Source organism: Phaseolus vulgaris, chromosome 2 (genome assembly GCF_000499845.2).
Source record: "Phaseolus vulgaris cultivar G19833 chromosome 2, P. vulgaris v2.0, whole genome shotgun sequence".
In the NCBI taxonomy this organism is placed as follows: Eukaryota; Viridiplantae; Streptophyta; class Magnoliopsida; order Fabales; family Fabaceae; genus Phaseolus; species Phaseolus vulgaris.
In genome coordinates this window covers 25,231,845-25,250,672 of record NC_023758.2, presented here as the reverse complement: position 1 = coordinate 25,250,672, position 18,828 = coordinate 25,231,845, and the positions used below count along the sequence as shown (strand labels likewise).

General features: G+C 34.0%; 3 protein-coding genes across 6 annotated transcripts; 2 read left to right on the top strand and 1 right to left on the bottom strand.

Moving 5' to 3' along the window:
* Positions 1–270: 270 nt before the first annotated feature.
* Positions 271–750, top strand: LOC137809254 (uncharacterized). Its single transcript, XM_068610389.1, has one exon. It carries the CDS (start codon positions 271–273, stop codon positions 748–750), a length of 480 nt encoding a protein of 159 aa, XP_068466490.1.
* Positions 751–6,541: 5,791 nt separating this feature from the next.
* On the top strand, positions 6,542–9,832 carry LOC137811052 (plant intracellular Ras-group-related LRR protein 4-like). 3 transcript variants are annotated; one of them, XM_068612623.1, is made up of 4 exons: positions 6,542–7,630; positions 7,807–8,720; positions 8,821–9,020; positions 9,454–9,832. In XM_068612623.1, exons 1-3 carry the CDS (start codon positions 6,973–6,975, stop codon positions 8,974–8,976), a joined length of 1,728 nt encoding a protein of 575 aa, XP_068468724.1. In that variant the 5' UTR covers positions 6,542–6,972; the 3' UTR covers positions 8,977–9,020; positions 9,454–9,832. The 3 variants fall into 3 exon arrangements, with proteins under 3 accessions (XP_068468724.1, XP_068468726.1, XP_068468725.1); XM_068612625.1 differs by having other exon boundaries at positions 9,392–9,832; XM_068612624.1 differs by having other exon boundaries at positions 9,345–9,832.
* Positions 9,833–14,159: 4,327 nt separating this feature from the next.
* LOC137811051 (mitochondrial phosphate carrier protein 1, mitochondrial) lies at positions 14,160–17,668 on the bottom strand. 2 transcript variants are annotated; one of them, XM_068612622.1, is made up of 7 exons: positions 17,602–17,668; positions 17,220–17,501; positions 16,491–16,840; positions 16,350–16,393; positions 15,578–15,792; positions 15,364–15,488; positions 14,160–14,462 (listed from the first exon to the last, which is right to left on the bottom strand). In XM_068612622.1, exons 2-7 carry the CDS (start codon positions 17,352–17,354, stop codon positions 14,411–14,413), a joined length of 921 nt encoding a protein of 306 aa, XP_068468723.1. In that variant the 5' UTR covers positions 17,355–17,501; positions 17,602–17,668; the 3' UTR covers positions 14,160–14,410. The 2 variants fall into 2 exon arrangements, with proteins under 2 accessions (XP_068468723.1, XP_068468722.1); XM_068612621.1 differs by lacking the exon at positions 17,602–17,668 and having other exon boundaries at positions 17,220–17,584.
* Between the last annotated feature and the right edge of the window lie 1,160 nt (positions 17,669–18,828).

Genomic DNA, 18,828 nt, shown 5'->3' with positions numbered 1-18,828 from the left:
AATAGCCAATAATTATTATCTTTAAATTTAAATTATAGTATAGGTTTTATGAGAGAGAAGGTAGAATTTGAGAAGTCTATTGTAAGACTATTTAGAGAGATTGTATTTTATTTGAAAAGTAGCAGTGAAATAAAATATATATTTTCTGTTCACAAATATCTTGCTTTGTTTTATTCCTCAACACCAACAATTGGTATCAGAGTTATCTTCTTGAGGGATTTGTGAGGTTAGTAGAGTGCACCAATGGAAGGAGAGTCCAATTTTTTTGTAATGACACCACCAATCTTCGATGGAGACAATTATCAGATGTGGGTTGTTCGTATGGAGACCTACCTAGAAGCATTGGATCTATGGGAAGCTATAAAAGAGGACTATGAAATTGAGTCCCTTCCAAAAAACCCAATTGTGGCACAAATAAAATCACAGAAGTTAAAGAAGATGAAGAGATCAAAGGCAAAAGCATGCCTATTTGCAGTTGTAGCTCTTATGGTATTCACAAGGATAATGTCATTGAAGTCAACAAAAGCAATCGAGGATTACCTCAAGGCAGAATATGAAGGTGATGAGAGAATTCGTGGAATGCAAGTGCTGAATCTAATTAGGGAGTTTGAATTGCAGAGAATGAAGGAGTCAGAATCCGTAAAAGAGTACTCTGACAGACTTCTAAGCATTGCTAACAAAGTGAGGTTGCTTAGATCTGTGTTAAATGATTCAAGAATTGTGGAAAAATTGCTTGTAACAGTTCCATAGAGGTTTGAAGCCACGATAACAACCATGGAGAACACAAAGGACCTATCAAAGATTTCTCTTGCAGAGCTCTTAAATGCTTTACAAGCACAAGAACAAAGGAGAGCCATGAGACAAGATGGAGCAGTAGAAGGAGCCTTGCAAGCATTGCAACAAGTTAGGTCATCCACCGTTTAAGTGTTGGAGAAGACTTGATGCTAAGTGCAACAAGTGCAATCAACTTGGGCATGAAGCAACCATTTGTAGAGACCAAAGTGAGCAACAAGATGTAGATGCTTAAATATCAAATGAGGAGAAGGATGTACTTTTCGTTGCAACTGTTTTTTGCAGCAATATTTCAAGTGCATCTTGGCTAATTGACAATGGTTGCACCAACCACATGACAAGGAGTTCTTCAAGGAATTGAGAACTACTGATATTAAAAGGGTGAGGATTGGAAATGGTGAACACCTAGTAGTAAAAGGAAAAGGCACAATAGCTATCACAAACTATAAAGGTATAAAAATCATTACAGATGTTCTTTTTGTGCTAGAGATTGATCAAAATCTTTTGAGTGTTGGTCAATTGTTGGAAAAAGGCTATAAAGTGATGTTTGAAAATAAACATTGCTTGATCAAAGATGTTGATGACAGAGATTTGTTTAAAGTTGAAATGAAGGGAAAAAGTTTTTCTCTCAATCCAATGGAGGAGGAGCACATGACCTTTAAATCCAAAGAAAGTGTCACTAAAATTTATGTACCTGACTTAAAGAGTAGTATTCTCAGTATGGGACAATTATTGGAAAGTTTTGAAGCAAAAGCAAAATTTGATAATCTGGAAAAAAGGTTTACAAAATTGGAAGAAAAATATGTTGATATGGAGAAAGACAAGGAATGTATAGTCAATCAAGTTGAAGAACTTCATTTGTGGCTTTTGGCACAAAAAGGAAAGGTGAATGAATTACAATTCAAATTAAAAGCCCATTTTGGTTCAAGTGTTTTACTTGAAAATAGTGTGTTTTTGATTTAGGAGAAGACCATAAATGGAATGGTGTTGAGACATCATCTGAAAGGGATATATGGTTTAATCATTATGTTCAAAGCTCATTGAAGTCAGAGTCTTTCTTAAATCCTTTTAATTCAAAGGGTGAAAGTGGAGAAGATTTTGTTTAGAAAATTAAAAGTAATTCAATTCAAAATTCTGCACGGATTGGTGAGCGATGACAATCAGAAAAAGCAATCTGAATGAATAATATGAAAGGTTTGAGTTTAAGGGGAAACTCGTTAGCATTAAACTCAAAATCGTCATCAGTTTTATTTTAGCATTTGAATAGCTAATTATCTTTAATTCTAGTTTTGAATGTCATTTATACTATAATTTAAATGTAAATTATAGTATAGGTTTTATGAGAGAGAAGGTAGAATTTGAAAAGTCTATTGTAAGACTATTTAGAAACATTGTATTTTATTTGAAAAGTAGCAGTGAAATAAAATATATATTTTTTGTTCACAAATATCTTGCTTTGTTTTATTCCTCAACACCAACAAAATGTAACTGTGGAAAGTCACAAAAAATTCATCAAGCATGCTTGGTGGATGTAAACCTACAACAATGGGTCCATGATTTAACAATTGATACTAACTCTCACAAACACTATGGTTGGATTAATGATGAATTGAGAAGAAAAGGAAGTTTGGTGGAGGAAAATGATTCGAAAACAAATATGTATCCTGTGTCCCCTGAAAAGTCATGACTAAAGATATAAAAGAGTTTGTTAAACAATGTGAGGTATACCAACAATCAAAACATGAAAGCGTAACTTTACTAGGTTTCCTACAACCGTTACCTATTCCAGGATCGGAGAATATCTCTATGGGATTCATAGAGAGATTGTCACTCTAAGAATATTGTTTACACTTGGCACGACTTCGGCTAGCATTAAAAAAATTATTATACTAAAATAAATCATTTGATCCTCTTACGACTTTTTTTTTACTTAAATAAAATTATGTGAGCTTGAGACAATTTCATAAGAAATTTCATAAGAATTTTCATAAGAATGAAGTCGTATCACCTTGACACAACTTATTTATATACATAATATTTTTTACCTATTTTAATAATAAATAAGGAGAATTACACTCTTCTTCACTTAAATTTTCCAAAAACACATATATCATTGTGATAAATGTTTTATAATGTATCATCAATTTTAATATTTTATAGAATCAGCACGCATTTAAATTACTGCTTGTTTTAATTATGACCTTCATAATTAGTTGTCCTTAATTGAATATTTTCCTCTTTTGGATATATACTTTTAACCAAAGAGATCAGATATAAAATAAGAACAAAAAGTAATGGTTGATTTGCTTCTATAAAAAAGAATAACCGAAGAGTCATTCTGATAAACTAACATTAAGATTTAAGAGAGTGAACAATATTGAATCATAAGATGGCACAACCGAGTGGTGAGGTTTTTCCGCCGTTAACTTCAACCGCCACCACCAGCAATTCAAGGATTCCGGCAGCTATGGAAATGATTGATGATATACTGCCACAGCCTTTGGAGCAGGGTGAGGAGTGCATGAATGCATCCTTCTTTTCTTGCTTTTAATTTTACAATATATATATTAGTACTCTTCCTATTAATTTGTTCAATTTGTGCACTACTTTTACACAAATTTTAAGTATTTATAAATTGTGTTTGTTTTTAGTCCCTAAGTAATGTGAGATTATAAACAATTAATTTTAAATTATAATGAAATATTTTCTCTTACTTTTTTCAAACTCCTAAAAATAATCCATTGGACTGTGTTCACAAGTAAAAAAGGTTTAATTAATTGAACATTGGTAGAAGTACAATGGCTGCTGGTTGCAGTAAAGGTTGGATGATAAGAACTTGTTTATTCTTTTTGCAGGATTAAAGAATTCCTTTATGGCAACAGTGGTGGAAGTTGATACTAGTGAGGTTAGTATTACTGTTATTTTTTCTTTTCTCCTTCTTTTCACTGCTCTTCTAAACCAATTCATAAGATAACTGCACCATATGTTATTATAAACTTATATCTAGAGTAAAACTTTGAGATTGATAGAGTATAATCAAATTATTTCAAGAATAATTTTAAAAGTTGTTTTCATTTAACTTTTTTTGTTTCAAGAGAAAGTTCACACGCTTATATGAATGCAGCAATTATAAAATTGATTTATGTTTTTTCAGGATATTTTAGAGGAATTATTACCATATGCTGCAGAGGATGAGATTTTTATCTTGGCAGCGATTGGTAAAGTATCATACATTGAACTTGCCAATCCATATAAAGATCCAGTACCAAACACTGTTTTACGAGTTTGTCTTCACTTTTTTTTCTCTACTCTTTACAAATATTCATTCCTATGCTGTTTTCTGCATTATTTTCTTGTTCCACTGAAATGAAACTAATTAAGAAAATTTGTCACTGATTAATATTTAATACACACTTGAACAGCAACTTTGTGTCCTAACAGAAAGTTGAATTTGACTTATCGACCAATAAACATGCAGGGAAATTTCGAGATTTCGTCAATAGAGGGTAACATTGTTTGGCCAAAACACCATGAAAAGAACAAAAAGAGTGAGGTGAGTGTTTTAGTGGTTGGAAATGATGGTCTGATTCGAGGAGGACCTGTGCGAACCTTAATTGCTAAATCTCCTGTTAAGGTTTGTTTACTTCTGTTCTGTGGTTGTTCTTTAAGATTAATGAGAAAGAAACATTATAAAATAAAAATGAACTTGCAGGTGATGATTAGCACAACCAATAAAAATGTTATACAGAACATGGCGAGCAAAGAATACGAGAAGGAAAATGAGGTTTCATTATTCCAATTTCTGGACCAAGCTAAACGTATGGAAGAAGTAAAGGATCAGATCTATAAGACTACTTTGAAGGAGCTGAATCAAACAAATTAGCTATGCCATTATTCATCTCTTATCAATTTACTTCATATTTTAATGCTTTATTTCACAAAAATGTTTGCAACTTCCATTTCTTGAGAAAAGGGGCAATATCAAAGTTTATAATACACTTCTTCATGTCTCCTAATAATATTAGGGTTTTATGATAACATTTTTATTTGAGGGCAAAGATGAGTGGGTGGATAAGAGTGGGGCATGGAAAATGTACCTGCTTCATCATCTTTTTGATTTGGGCCATGTTATTTGAAATCCATTTTTTGTATTCCTAAAATACCCATTTGTTCTCTCTCCTTCACATCTTCACTTTTTCATGCTCTTACAAAACTTACTTTTCTTAATATAGTTATGTTCTGAAATTTACTACTTTTTGGTGGTCCTTTTTTCTGTTTCTTTCCCTTCATTTTTCTTTAATCTCTGAAGACTCAGAAGAGGAAAAGTGACGTGTGATATAGAAAATTGTGTAGGTCGGTTCATGATGAAGAATTTTAAATGTAATTTTAAACAAATAGCCTTAAATTCCATAAATTTTAAACTTTTAGCAGCTCCAGCATCCAGTTTTTACAACTGTTTATGTCTTAACACAACTTGTGCCAAAAATTAAAAATAAGCTTCAAAGACTAAGTTTTTTTAAAAGAAAAAACTAAACACGAAAGGAGAGTGTATAAATAAATAAATAAACGAAACAATTGTCAAATTAGAGATGTGGATACGTATGAGTTTCAGTTTATGTGAGCTAATTTCATCCTACCCAACTCATGCTATAAAAATATTTGCTCACTTTTTCATGGGTTAACTATTCTTCTTAGGAACATGTGATTGAGGTGAATAAAGGCACTTTTTTTTGTTATAAACTTTTTATTTTCATTCTAGTTTGAGATTATGTTGCTGGTTCTTTTTATTCAGAATTTTTATATTTTATACAACTCATTTAATAAGGTAAGTCAACTTACTCAGCTCAATAATTCCCATTAGACTGAGGAAAGTTGTGTATTTTTTTTAGCTCATTCACGGGTAAATTAGATTAATTTTTTGAACAACCCATAATGAATAACAACAATGAGGTGTGAGGTGTTTCACCATCAAACATCCAAGAAAATATAGTAACAGTGATTAAGCTTGACTACAAATAAGGAATGTGTTCGTGGAAGATTCCATCTTTACTAAAAAAAATGGAAGTCATTAAAAAGAAGGTCCCCTTCACGAACAATGCAATGAATGCGCGTCTAATAGAAATGTACAGTTTGAATAGTGTTGAACAGGTAGATTTATATTTGATTGTGCAATGGAATGGAAAGGTGGAAAATTTGAAAAGGGTAGGAGGAGAAAAAGAAAGAAAAAGAAGAATTTACAGAAGGGGTAAAAGAAAGAGAAAGAAGAAAATGAGAGTGAGAGTGGATGAGGATAATGCATTATGGTGGTTGGTTGGTTATATAGATAGTAAATAGGTGTAGGAGGAAGATGGTAACATGTACACGGGGTTGGGCTGAAGTTAAGGGGACAGCTAAAGGCAGAGCACGTGAGGGTGAAGGAGAGAGATGGATGGAGATCATGGGAGGAGTATGATATCACATCATGTCAACCATTGATCTAAGAGTTTGAAAGAGGCCCATGAACACACAACACAACAATGGTAACACTAAAAAACAAGGATAATAAGGATGAGGGGTTGGGAAAAAGTGACCGAGTCCATGAATCCAGTGTTCTATCTACCTGTTTCGTCATCAGTTTCAGTCTTCTGTTGGGTTAGCCGCAGAAAAGGGTTATGGCATTGCCACTGCCAGCTGGATACACCTTTCGACGTGTCCCCCCTCCTCCCTTCCCTTTCCTACAACCTTATTTATTATTTTTTTTATATCACATTTTTGTTTCTATCACATAACTGGATGTCACTGTTACATCGGATAACTGGAGCAAATTATGATGAATTAATTTCAAATTGTTGGGTATAAATAGGTAGGAATGAACAAAATAACAGAGGGTGAGGGTGGTTTGACGAAGGCGTTAATAAAACCGCGGGCGGGGAGAGAGCCTGTGGTCCTTCTGTTATTTAAGGAAAGGGAGGAGGGTAAAGGGGGAAACAAAAAAAGTGGCGCATAAGACAAAAGAGAGAGGGAAGTAGAAGAACAAGGAGAAGAAGTAGTAGTAGAAGAAGAAGAAGAATAAGCAGCAGCAGAAGAGTGGGAGATGTTTTGTTCATACTGAAACCACAATCCTTTTCCTTCTGGCCTTTCAGATCTCTTTCTCTCTAATGAGGTGGGAAGGTTTGTGAAATTGTGAAGTGGATTGGGAAGATGGAGTGTTGGACGTCGGTGGATGGGGTGGTGGAGGAGATTATGAGGATTCACAGATCTCTGCCGCCGCGTCCAGCGATTGAAGAGGTGGAAGTGGCCAGAGGTTTGATCGTCAATGTCGAGAAGGAAGACCAGGGCAGGCTTGACTCCATAGCGCGACAGAGCAAGGGCGTGGATGTGCCGGAAGAGCTCTTTATGGTGCTCCAAGAGATGCAGAGGAACGTCGTGTATTACCAGAGCAAGGAGCAGAAGAGGGAGGCTCTCAAACTTCTCGATCTCGACAACGTTCATTCTCTGTTCGATGAATTGATTCAGAGAGCTTCCAAGTGCGTGGCCTCTCCCTCTGCCCCCGCTTCTCGCAAAACGACCTACTCTAACGGTCCCGCTTCCTCGGTTTCCATGAATTCGGTTTCTGCTTCGGTTTCCGTTGGCGGTTTTGATAAGCCCCCACTTCCCCCTGCTTCCGCCGCCGCCGCCGCTGCCACTACTTCTAGAATGTTCCACGCGGATAAAGAACGTTCTGAATTGGTCACGCGAGATGACAGTTACGTCAAGAAGGTAAAGTCCTCGTTTTACTCCAATGGGTATGGAGTTGAACCCACGATCCCTTCCAAAGCCAGTATATTGAATCCATCGTTAAAACCCACAGCTTCTGAAGGTAATCTATCGTATATGATATGGTGCTCAACGTTCAATTTTGTTTTTATTGGCTTTGTTATCTAGTTACTGGGTGGTGGAATTAGGTTTTGTCGTTGGTATTTGGTATTGGATTGCTTGTGTTGGAAGTTGGAAGTTAAAGTGTGGGAAATCTTGTTTGTTAATGCTGTTTTGCAGGTAAAGATGGGGATAAGTTGAGTTTGATAAAGCTTGCTAGCTTGATTGAAGTGTCTGCGAAGAAAGGGACTCGTGATCTCAAACTGCAGAACAAGTTGGCGGACCAGGTTGATTGGCTGCCTGATTCGATAGGGAAGTTGTCGAGTTTGGTTACTCTTGATTTGTCAGAGAATCGGATTATGGCCCTACCTGCTACAATTGGAGGGCTTTCATCATTGACCAGATTGGACTTGCATTCTAATAGAATCTCGGAGCTTCCTGATTCTGTTGGAAATCTTCTCAGTCTGGTTTATCTTGATCTGCGGGGAAACCACTTAACTCTTCTGCCTGCTTCTTTTACCAGGTTGATACGTTTAGAGGAGCTTGATTTGAGTTCAAATCAGATTTCAGCGCTTCCCGACTCTCTAGGGTCGCTTGTTAGACTAAAAGTATTGAATGTGGAAACAAATGATGTAGAGGAACTTCCTCACTCTGTTGGTAATTGTTCTTCCCTTAGGGAGCTTCGCCTTGACTACAACCGTCTTAAGGCCCTGCCTGAAGCTGTTGGAAAGATTCAGAGCCTTGAGATTTTGACTGTGCGGTACAATAACATCAAACAACTACCTACAACGATGTCATCTCTAACAAACCTCAAGGAACTTAATGTGAGTTTCAATGAGCTTGAGGCTGTGCCTGAGAGCTTGTGTTTTGCCACCTCGCTTGTCAAGATGAACATAGGGAACAATTTTGCTGACATGAGATACTTACCGAGATCCATTGGGAATCTTGAAATGCTTGAGGAATTGGATATCAGCAATAATCAGATACGTGTGCTTCCTGACTCGTTTAAGATGCTCACTCGACTGCGCATCCTGCGAGCGGAAGAGAATCCTCTTGAGGTTCCACCAAGAGATATAGCTGAGAAGGGAGCTCAGGTAACTTCCCTTTTTTTGATTGTCTGGTTTAATATTGTTCCTTTGATATTTCAATCTGTTGTTACCTTTACCATAATTTTCATGTGTTGGTGCCTCCTAGGCTGTTGTTCAATACATGGCTGAACTTGTTGAGAAGAGGGAAAAGAAGGATGTTAAATCACAGCCTCTTAAGCAGAAAAAGAGTTGGGCTCAGATCTGCTTCTTTTCAAAGTCTAACAAGAGAAAGCGTGATGGGGTTGATTATGTGAAAACCTGATTTCATTCAGCGACACCGTTGTTGGCAAGCAATAGATTCCATGTGTAAGTTGAGTTGTTTTCTAGTTCTATACACATCAACTGCAAAATTGATATTTGGGTATTAATCATGAAGTAGTTGTTCTAGGCTTAACTTGTAAGTGTTTATCCCCCTGATTATTTTAGGGTGCATTTGGGTAAAAACAGTTTAATTAAGCATTTATTCAATATGTTCGTATCATGTCATAAATTTAACTCACAAACTTCTTGAAATAAACTAAAAATAACTTGTTTTGATAAGCTTAATCATGATGGTAATTAAAATAAGCTAAAAAAAGAGCTTATGTAGAGAGAGATATATGCTCATTTTCATTAGTTCAACCTTCACAGAGGCTCATCTAAACACCCTCAATACTTGCATGGTTGGATTTCTGTAGAGGGAACGATAGCAGAGAGGGAAGGCATGGCTGCTGATGTTTACTATTTTCCTACTTGACAGGGATATGCATTTAAAAATAGAGACAGATATCGCTCTCCGTGTGCGGTCAATAATATGCAGAGATATGGATCGTGCAAGCATGAATTGACAGCCTTCGTAGGCAGTTATAATTTGCTTTGACTTGACGGCACAACTTGTAGATTTCTTGTTCAATATTTTCTGATTTTCTTTCACTGTATAATTTGAATTTTCTATTTATTTCATTTGTATTCTGTTGCCTTGAAAGTGGAAAGAAGTGTACACAATCCAAAAGGCAAACAGCGACGGACAGTGGGGGAGAAACCGAAGATGATTATGTACTATCGTTATGTATGTACAATTGTAACTTCACTCTATTGTTAAACGAATCACAGTTACCCTTTGTACCAGTTCCACAAAATGTCTTCTTTCACTGAATTTTACCATTTCCTTAGCTTTTTTACTATTGCTAATTTACATTGGTAAAAGTTTCAAATGGGAAGAAAATGAAAATATTGGAGGCACTGATAATAACACTGAATAAGAGGTAAATACAAAACCATGATCATCATGTTTTCATAGTTCATCACATGGCAGCCATTTTGGTTCATTTAATCACATGGGCAGCTGGATACTGATAACATATGTTTCGTAAATAACCTTTCAAGGAGATATATTAATGAGGGCCAAAGTCAGAAAACCAGGTCAATACAATTTATAAAGACTAAGGTGGGCAAGTTTTAGATCTTTCGCCAGTTGTATTAACCTACTTCTAACCAAACTTTTGCTCTGGAAGCTATTATTTTGGTTGGAGTCTGTATACAGCATCACACCTTGGCTGCTATAGACGTTCAATATGCAAAAGTTATAACCAAAGCTCATAGCAAAAGAATTCGTCATACTAACCAGTGTTCTATGAACCCTCATTAAAATTAAAACCTTCTGTTATTAATTTAATATTTTTAAAAAATGAATTTTCTGACACTATTATTTTATCTTCAAAACCTTTACATTTTCTTGATAATTTGCATCCTTGATTGCCACCCAATGTTTTAGAATGGACTATTTTAACAATTTGGCATTATGGAATACAGTTAGGCCAATGTAAGATCTGCCTAAATGATTGATCAAGTGTTTTTTTTATGCCATATAAATTCTTTATTCACATTCTTCTATTTTATATGTGTATTTCAGAAAATACATTGTAGAATAAAAAACGTTAGATCAATACTTTTGTAGAATGCAGAAATTGGGTCAGATTGATTACTGTTATGAATTTAAATAATTTTTATTTTTTTCATTAAGATTTTTCCTCAGCCGATAAATTCAAAACATCTCTTTTAAAACATTAAAAATCACCCAAATTAAAAATGTCTCTTTTGTTAAAATATCTGCATATAGTATTCATATATAATAGAGCACCTAATTATCATATTTAAGTGTTGAGAGAATTTGTCAGCAGTGTCAAGTTTCATTAGCATGTATTTACAGAAATCTTGAACATAATATCTTAGTTCTCTAAAATCTCTTCCACCTCTGAGTTTATTAAAAGGGTCCACAAGTTGATGTAATCTTGAAGATAATACTAAAGATTGAAGACAGGTTTTTCTCCAATCCTAGCAGGTAGGATGGGATAGCAGCCATAAATTCTTTCTTCGAACCAGATAAATGACAGACACTGGTGGGGATTTAACTATGGCTTCTTTGACTAAAGTCTCACTTGAAAGTTACAGCATTGCTTGCAAATGCGTGGCACAATTAGATATTCAAGTGTTGCTTTCTACATGTTTAATTACGGATTAATGAGTGATGTTATTTAGTTTCTTCGTAATCATACTGCACAAAATCATTTTTCTTCTCCATAATTTCCTACTTTTTTTTCTTGCACTTTGATTTTTATAACCTCTTCAATCCTTTAAAAAGTAAATGAAATATTTCTCTCTTTTTTTATCCACCAGAAATAGAGCACCAAGTTCTTAACTTCTAACAACCCTTCTTCTGGTCATTAGTCATTTAAAAAAAACACTTAGGTGGCGATTCGATCCCTACACAATGAGAAGTACCAAGAAGATGAAAAAAATAATCTGCTAAAGAGAGATTTGATATTAATGATAGTTATTTGTAAAGACTTAAAGTTAACAAAGCAGATCGTGAGGGAAAATATTTTTTAAAAAATGTAATAGGAAACATTGAGATCTAGAAGCTTGCGGATAACATTATTTAGTTTGAAAAGTTTGAAGATTAGGCCTGCTTAAGTCTTAATTAATTGAGTTGCAGGTGGATTATTGTGTACCTCTTGAAGCTGTATCTTCCCAGTTGGTTGCCAGAAGATTATATGCAAATGTATAACTGTTAATCACTTTTTTATTCCCTTTCACTAAATCACTTTGTGCAATATGCTTATTTAATGAATAAAGCCACAATACTAACAACTACTTTTCTGACATTAATTAACAAATTAAAAGTGGGAGTAATATGATTATGGAAAAGTGTTATTGATACACTTTTATCCTGATTTTTTAATGAAATAAATACATTCTTTGTCCTTCGTAAAAATAGTTTATTTCTGATCTCTCTTTTGTAGAAATAAATATATATTATTCAATAAATTTATAATACGACTTAAGGTTGAAAATCTGAACATCATTAATATTTGGTCGTGCCCTTAATCCAAGTAAAACTATGATGATTTACATTTTTCTGTTTCTCTTTTTATTTTTGTAACTTATGAAATTAGCATTTTTTCTTCTTCTTTCCATTCCAAAGCTCTCCTTTGAGTGTGTAGCATCAGAGAGACAACGTGGTAAGATTGTGGCCTGTTTGGTTTTTGTTTCCGCAGAAGGATATGATGATATTATGTTTCAAAGGGTTATCAATAGAAAGTTGCCGTGATTCAAGAACAACCCTGATACAGATTCATAACTGTTTTGTTGTAACAATTTCGTGAGAAAGTTATTAAAATAAAGTAAACAGAAAAAACTTTACAATGAATCCCGTGAATGCCCTTGAGTGCACACCTCATACTTCTAGTAATACTATGCATCTTTTCAATAATATGATGTGAAAGCATGAATATACGTGTAATTGTAATTGGAATGTTATCCCCCAAAAACCACACTAATTCGATTCCTTTTTACCTTCAAAGCTCACAGATTTAACTTACAAACATAGCAGAAAAAACAGACATATCAGGTATTTTTTATATCTCATATCATACCATGCAAATCTTAATGAAAAGATTTTATAAGGTTGAGTTATACTTAAAGTTCATTCTTTAATATGATATCAAAGTCATTTAGAATTTATCATAACGATATTAGACTTATCCACTACCAGTCATTATCGGACCACCCATAAATATATAGTCTCACATACAAGTTTACAAGTCTCATGGAAATCCACAAAATAAGAATATGTTTTATAGTATATAAATTTGGATGCAAATCTCACTTTATGATTGAATTAACTAAAAATTCAATCCTCTTAGTAACTAATACTTTTAAATTTTTTTAAGTAAATTGAACATATTTAACAGAAAGTTAAAGATATCTCTCAACATAATCAAATACCTGACTAAATGCTTAAAGAATAAAGTTATCTATCAACTATGTTGTATCATGTACACACTTATGGTAAGGCACACTAGATAACACCATCCTGCTTTTGTTAGTGGTTGAACTACCTTAAAAATTATCCCCTTCGTTGTGTGATCACCAAGTCCTCCTCTGTTCATTCACGTCACACCAACGAGTTTACCTTAAAAGTTTTACTAAGCAATCTTATAAGTTACTACTGTTTTTGGGCCACAATAGAATATTACATAAAGTTTGTACAGTGAACTTCCTCATTTGGTAGTTCACCCTTCAGTTATTTGTTTTTGTCTGGAGAGTTGAGAGTGATAGCATTTGAAACCATCATCCAATATTCTGGCTACTACATGGCAGGACATTATCAGGAATCTAGAGTTAAAAAATATGGTAGCTAAGGGGGGCCAACCCAACGTGTTCTTGAAGGTGTATCTGATAGTGACAGAATAGTGAAGATAGTGAAACTGCCCCTTCAATAACAAACCATATCATGTCGAGCTTTGAAGGACATCTGACGAATGGTGACAGTACAACGCGCTTCCTCATTTATCTGCTGGCTACTGCTTATTCTTCTCGTGAACCATGAGCTTGCACTTTCTCACACCCTCGATAATAGTGTCCTTTATGATTCAGTTGCTCATAGTTTCACAGACAAATTTGACAGTTGTATTAAAAGATTATGACAAATGATTCTGCCCCCGCTAACTGTTGAAGTGGTGAAATACTTCTTTCCTTAGACGTTGATACTTGAAAACAACCTCCCCAAATCTTATAATTTGAACTTTGTCCCTTACCCAACTTATAAAGTTACTTCTAGAGCTAGACATCTGCAGGTAATTCAATAATACATTGATAATGGTGGTAATTAAACAACCACAAGGATTAACTGATAACATCTTATAGTTGGATTTTTGGACATGAATCCAAATACTAGCTCATTAGATCAGAATTGTTCCCCACTTCAATACATTATTTTGATCACATTACTTGTCAATATAATCTCCAACACCTAATAATATCAAAACATGATAGAAAAATTGGAACCCTTACAAAAAAAATGTTGATAAGTAGTTGATAGAATCCAACGTTAGATAAAATGGTTTGGCACGCTATGAGGGATGGATAAATAAAGCCTTAGATGGTAAATTGCCAGCAGAAGCATTGGTAGTAAATCTGTGTTTCTCTTTTTATTGCACAACTCCCAGTGTGCTAGTACAACTAAGAATATAAATGAGCTCCTCGTTATTTTTGGAAAGCAAAGACATCAATGAAAACCTATGATGAAAAATTAAAAGAGACTAAATGGTGAGAGAAAGCAAAACCTACCACAAAACTAATCCTATATATAGTATAAAATGACTTGCACACAAGTCAGCCTGAAAAATGTGAAATTTCCATTTTTTCTCTGAATCTTAGCCTCTCCCACCTCCTTTCATATCGGTTGTAACTTCACCACTAGTTGGCCTGCAAAGTTAAAACAAAAGCAAATTTCAGAAAATAGAGAATTAAAGTTCATGTTTAGTTCAGAATATCATTGCTTTCAGATCCGCAAGATGCATCAACATACTAATAGACAGCTAAAGTGTTAAGTGCTTGGATTGGTTCTGATCTTATGAAACAGAACAATGTAAAAACCACCACTGGACAGAATAAAAACAAGGATTAAGTGAGAAAATCTCTATAATATTAAAGCGCGGTAGTTGATGACTTCCAAAATTATTATCAGATAACATTCTTCTCGATTAAGCAGTAGAGGCCAGTGCAGAAAATGACGAGCCCATTAATGCTATTTTTGATGGCATTGTTTTTAAAACTTTTGCTTTATGTTTCACATGTAGCTACTGGTGTTAAAAGATTATGTTTACTTCTCTCTAAAGCAAAAACATTAACCCAATAATTCAATCATTCTAGCAAAATAGCAGGACCATGTGGTTATGTCAAAACCCAAAGGCATAGAAAACCAAATACAGGGAGATACAAATATAATACAAATGCATGCACAAGCAAGAACATGATTCCCCATGTCAAATGCAAACATTTCATTATTGACAACGGAAATTTCATATAGTCAACCCTCCCCCAAAGTTGGACTCCTATACCAGGTCCAAGAATAGGAAATGACGGTTTGTAACAATATCAAGATCTAAACTTATGAAGGCTTCTTATATTGTGACTATCTTGAACAAAAGAATCAAAATCTGAAACTTTGTGAGAAGAAATTATTTACAGATACTTAAGACAAATTTGCTTCCTTTAGTAATAATAAATTATGTTTTTCAAAATTAGTTAATAATGATATCATAAAACAGAAGAAACTACAGAACAAACTATTAAGTATTAAAAGTATAGGGAGTAATACACTTACAGTCCACCTAAAATTTTGATGGTGTCATAGAAAAACCATTGCAGAGTTATAGAAGGACCAACCAACAGCATTCTAATGGGAAGACTCCTGGTAAATAGATTGGCTAGCCCAATATTTTTGATAGCCTGCACACCGAACAAGTGGAGCAAATTAAGTTTGATATCTCCTATCTTTCAAGGAAGTATCATAAACTAAATTGAAAAGAAACAAATACCAGTGCAAGACTATCAGCCTTTCTGTTATAAAGGGAAGATACAATATTGTCAGCTGGATTAGAAATGAAGCTACCAACAGATCCCGCTGCATATCCAGCTAAACATGTCACACCAAGTTGTTGACCTATTGAACAGTCCTCCTTTTTTCTTTTGACCATATTTCGATACAAAAAATCAACAGAATGCTCGAATGTTGAGAACATAACCATGGAAACTGCTCAAAAGAAAAGGAAGCAGAATACTTATTATTCAGTTCATTTATGAACAAGAGGTAGAGTTAAATGCTACTCATTTCACGTATTTCATTGTCATGCTACTCCATGAAAACATTAATTATTGCAAGATCATGGCCCCAGTGCATACTTCAATACTCGGCATGGTTAGCATGAAAGAAGTCCATTGTTATTTTTTTAAATCAACTATGCATCTCTCATACTATTAATCAACCGGCAACTAATGCATATAGCCAGACCAGTCAAATAGTTAATTGAACCTCAATGTACATAATAATATGATTTAACAAAAGAAAGGGACTTTTTCTATGGTCGAAAGGAATGATAAAGATACAGGAACCTACACCACAGAGAAAAGCAAGGTGTTGAAATTTTAGTAATTTTCTGGAAGATAGCTATATGCTAAAAGACTACACAAGACAGAATGACATCCAAAATATCAATGTGAAAATATTACTGATGTCTCTCTGATTTCTAAATATAGTTAAACTACCCTAACTAGCGTGAATTAACCAAACAAAGAGATTATGAAAATTACATGGAATGTTTCGACCCAAAAGTGGAATTAGTCCACGGTAGAATCTGCAAGTAGTAGATAGAATAGAAGATAAATAATCACAATCATCTCCTAAATTCAGTGTCCAAGCAGGTAAAAACTAAGTATAGAATTTTTCTTTACCCTCGTGTGCCTTCTGACGCATATAACTTTGGAAAGCCATCAGACAAGCCCTTAGCATAACAGGGTTGTGCTTGAACCCTCACTTTAATAGCTTCAAATGGACATAGAGCTACATTGGCAAACACTTCGGCAGACGCGCTACTGAGAAAGAAAACAAAACTCTTGTTCTGGCCTACAAATACGTTTGAATAAATCCCTTTAAAATACTCATAGAGACCAAATCTGCACCCTCCTTGAGCACCATAGCCAAAGAACTTGCCGGTCCAACCTTTCCAAAGGACTGCAGGCCCTTGTTCCCTCAATAAGGTAGTAAAGCAAGAGGAAATACTGTAATACTTGATTGGGTGCACCTACATTTAACATCACTTCCCATCAACAAATATGATCAAATCAACAACTATTATTCTACACACTATGGTGAGAAAACAATTCATAACTCATCCTACTATCATCCCAAACGGGCAGCCAAAAAATTCAATCTTTCAGTATTTTTTTCTATGATGGAACAAAAGTGATACAAAACGGTAAAGTGATTCCCACTTCAACTTTTCAAATTCCCCCATTTGTTTTGGGTGCTCAGTATGTGCCAAGAATCAGAGGCCAATTTATTGAGATATCTGAGCATAAAACATAAGATACTAATCACTTCACTAATTTCAATCCCATAATAAAACATGGCAAAACATGATTTGTGGAACGAGTGAGCGAACAAAACGATTTGAACAGCACCTGCATGTTGACTTTCAATACATCAAGAGGAGTGATGGCAAGGTGGGTGGTGCCAGCACTGAGCATTCCTCCAATGGCACAGAGGGCATAATACCTGGGCGTTAAATCCTCACAGACTCTTCCCTCCATGACCATGACACTCTCTCAAAGCCCCCCAAAAAGACGAAAGCTGTTAACTTTAGTATAAAACCCACACCCCAACTCCATTTTTTCTTCTACACGTGTTATAAAAACAAGCCACTAAAGAGAAAAAGGGCAGCCATTTCTACCCTTCATGCGTTCCTGGCAGAGAAAGAAACAAAATTTAAGGTTGTCAGAGCGACACGCAGCAGTTTGAATCTGATTCTAACGAAATGAAAAACCCCTAAGAAAACCTTATTACCCTGTTTAGTTGGAACTTCTTCGACCTTTCCGAAGAATAGGAATTTTTCGAAAAAGTCATATTTAATTCGTAATCATATTATTCTCTCGTTTCTTTTTAATTTTTTTATTAAATTCTTTCTTATCTGTTATTTCAAATTTAAATAATATTTTTTAATTATATCTTTACTTTAATTGACTTAAAAAGCTTAACAAAGATAAAAAAAACATAATAATAAATAAATAAATATATTAACATAATATATATACATAATAAATAACTCACTTAAAATTATATTAAAAATGAAAAAATTAAATGATTTATTGCTTCATTAAAACACTATTAGTATATAGCTATTAAAATCTTTATCGACGTTATTAAATAAATAAATGAAAGTTTCATTACAAGTCTTTACTTGTTCACCTTGAATAAGTCAAAATTCAAAATGCTTAAATAAACTTTATGTCTTCAGCATAAATAAATTTTAAATTGGTCTTCATTTAGATTACTTAATAAATAATATTTTATATTTGACATTTAATAATTTAAATATTTTCTATTATAGATGTATATCAACTGTATTTCTCACATATTTGTCAAATTGAAACACATATATTATTAAGACAGTTGAAGAATGAAGTATTGAGTTTCTTTCATTATTATGATATTTCATTGTATAATAAATTCTTAGCATGGTTTTCAAGATAGTAAAACAAAATGAAAATCAAAGCATTTTATATACATGTACTCAACTTGTAGATACTTGTAACAATAACTTGTAGATTTTTTTAACTATAATTGTTTCAGACTATTTTATAATTAGTTTTAAGAACTCCTTGGAGTTGTGTGGTCTATATCATCAATTACATGGTTTAAAGGAATGAGCTAGAATCATGCATGAATAAGTCTCTCCATCAAAACACAGAACAGGGATACATAAATAGTTTCACTTATACAAGGTGACAATGGCATGTAAGTCTCTTTATGCGTCTAGCAACAATGCATAACAATGAAGTGGGCCCATGATATTAATGTTTGTGTTTATTTTTCAAATTGTTCATTTTTATACATGAATTGTCTATAATAAAGGCATGATAAATGATACTAATGATTTGATTGGATCCAAAGATGTAAGGTGGATAAAGAATAGAAGACCCAAAAAATAAGGGTAGTATACATATTTGAATTAAAGGGTTTAAATTATCATAGGACTATACATGTATGAATTCATAAAAATTAAAATGGTGG

Coding starts and splice junctions, on each gene's coding strand:
- LOC137809254 (XM_068610389.1), top strand. CDS start 271: ATGACACCACCAATCTTCGATGGAGACAATTATCAGATGTGGGTTGTT.
- LOC137811052 (XM_068612623.1), top strand. CDS start 6,973: ATGGAGTGTTGGACGTCGGTGGATGGGGTGGTGGAGGAGATTATGAGG. Junction 7,631..7,806: donor AAAACCCACAGCTTCTGAAG/GTAATCTATCGT, acceptor GCTGTTTTGCAG/GTAAAGATGGGGATAAGTTG. Junction 8,721..8,820: donor TAGCTGAGAAGGGAGCTCAG/GTAACTTCCCTT, acceptor GGTGCCTCCTAG/GCTGTTGTTCAATACATGGC.
- LOC137811051 (XM_068612622.1), bottom strand. CDS start 17,354: ATGGTCATGGAGGGAAGAGTCTGTGAGGATTTAACGCCCAGGTATTAT. Junction 16,841..17,219: donor TATTGAAAGTCAACATGCAG/GTGCTGTTCAAA, acceptor TGTTAAATGTAG/GTGCACCCAATCAAGTATTA. Junction 15,793..16,349: donor TTTGGGTCGAAACATTCCAT/GTAATTTTCATA, acceptor TCTTTTGAGCAG/TTTCCATGGTTATGTTCTCA.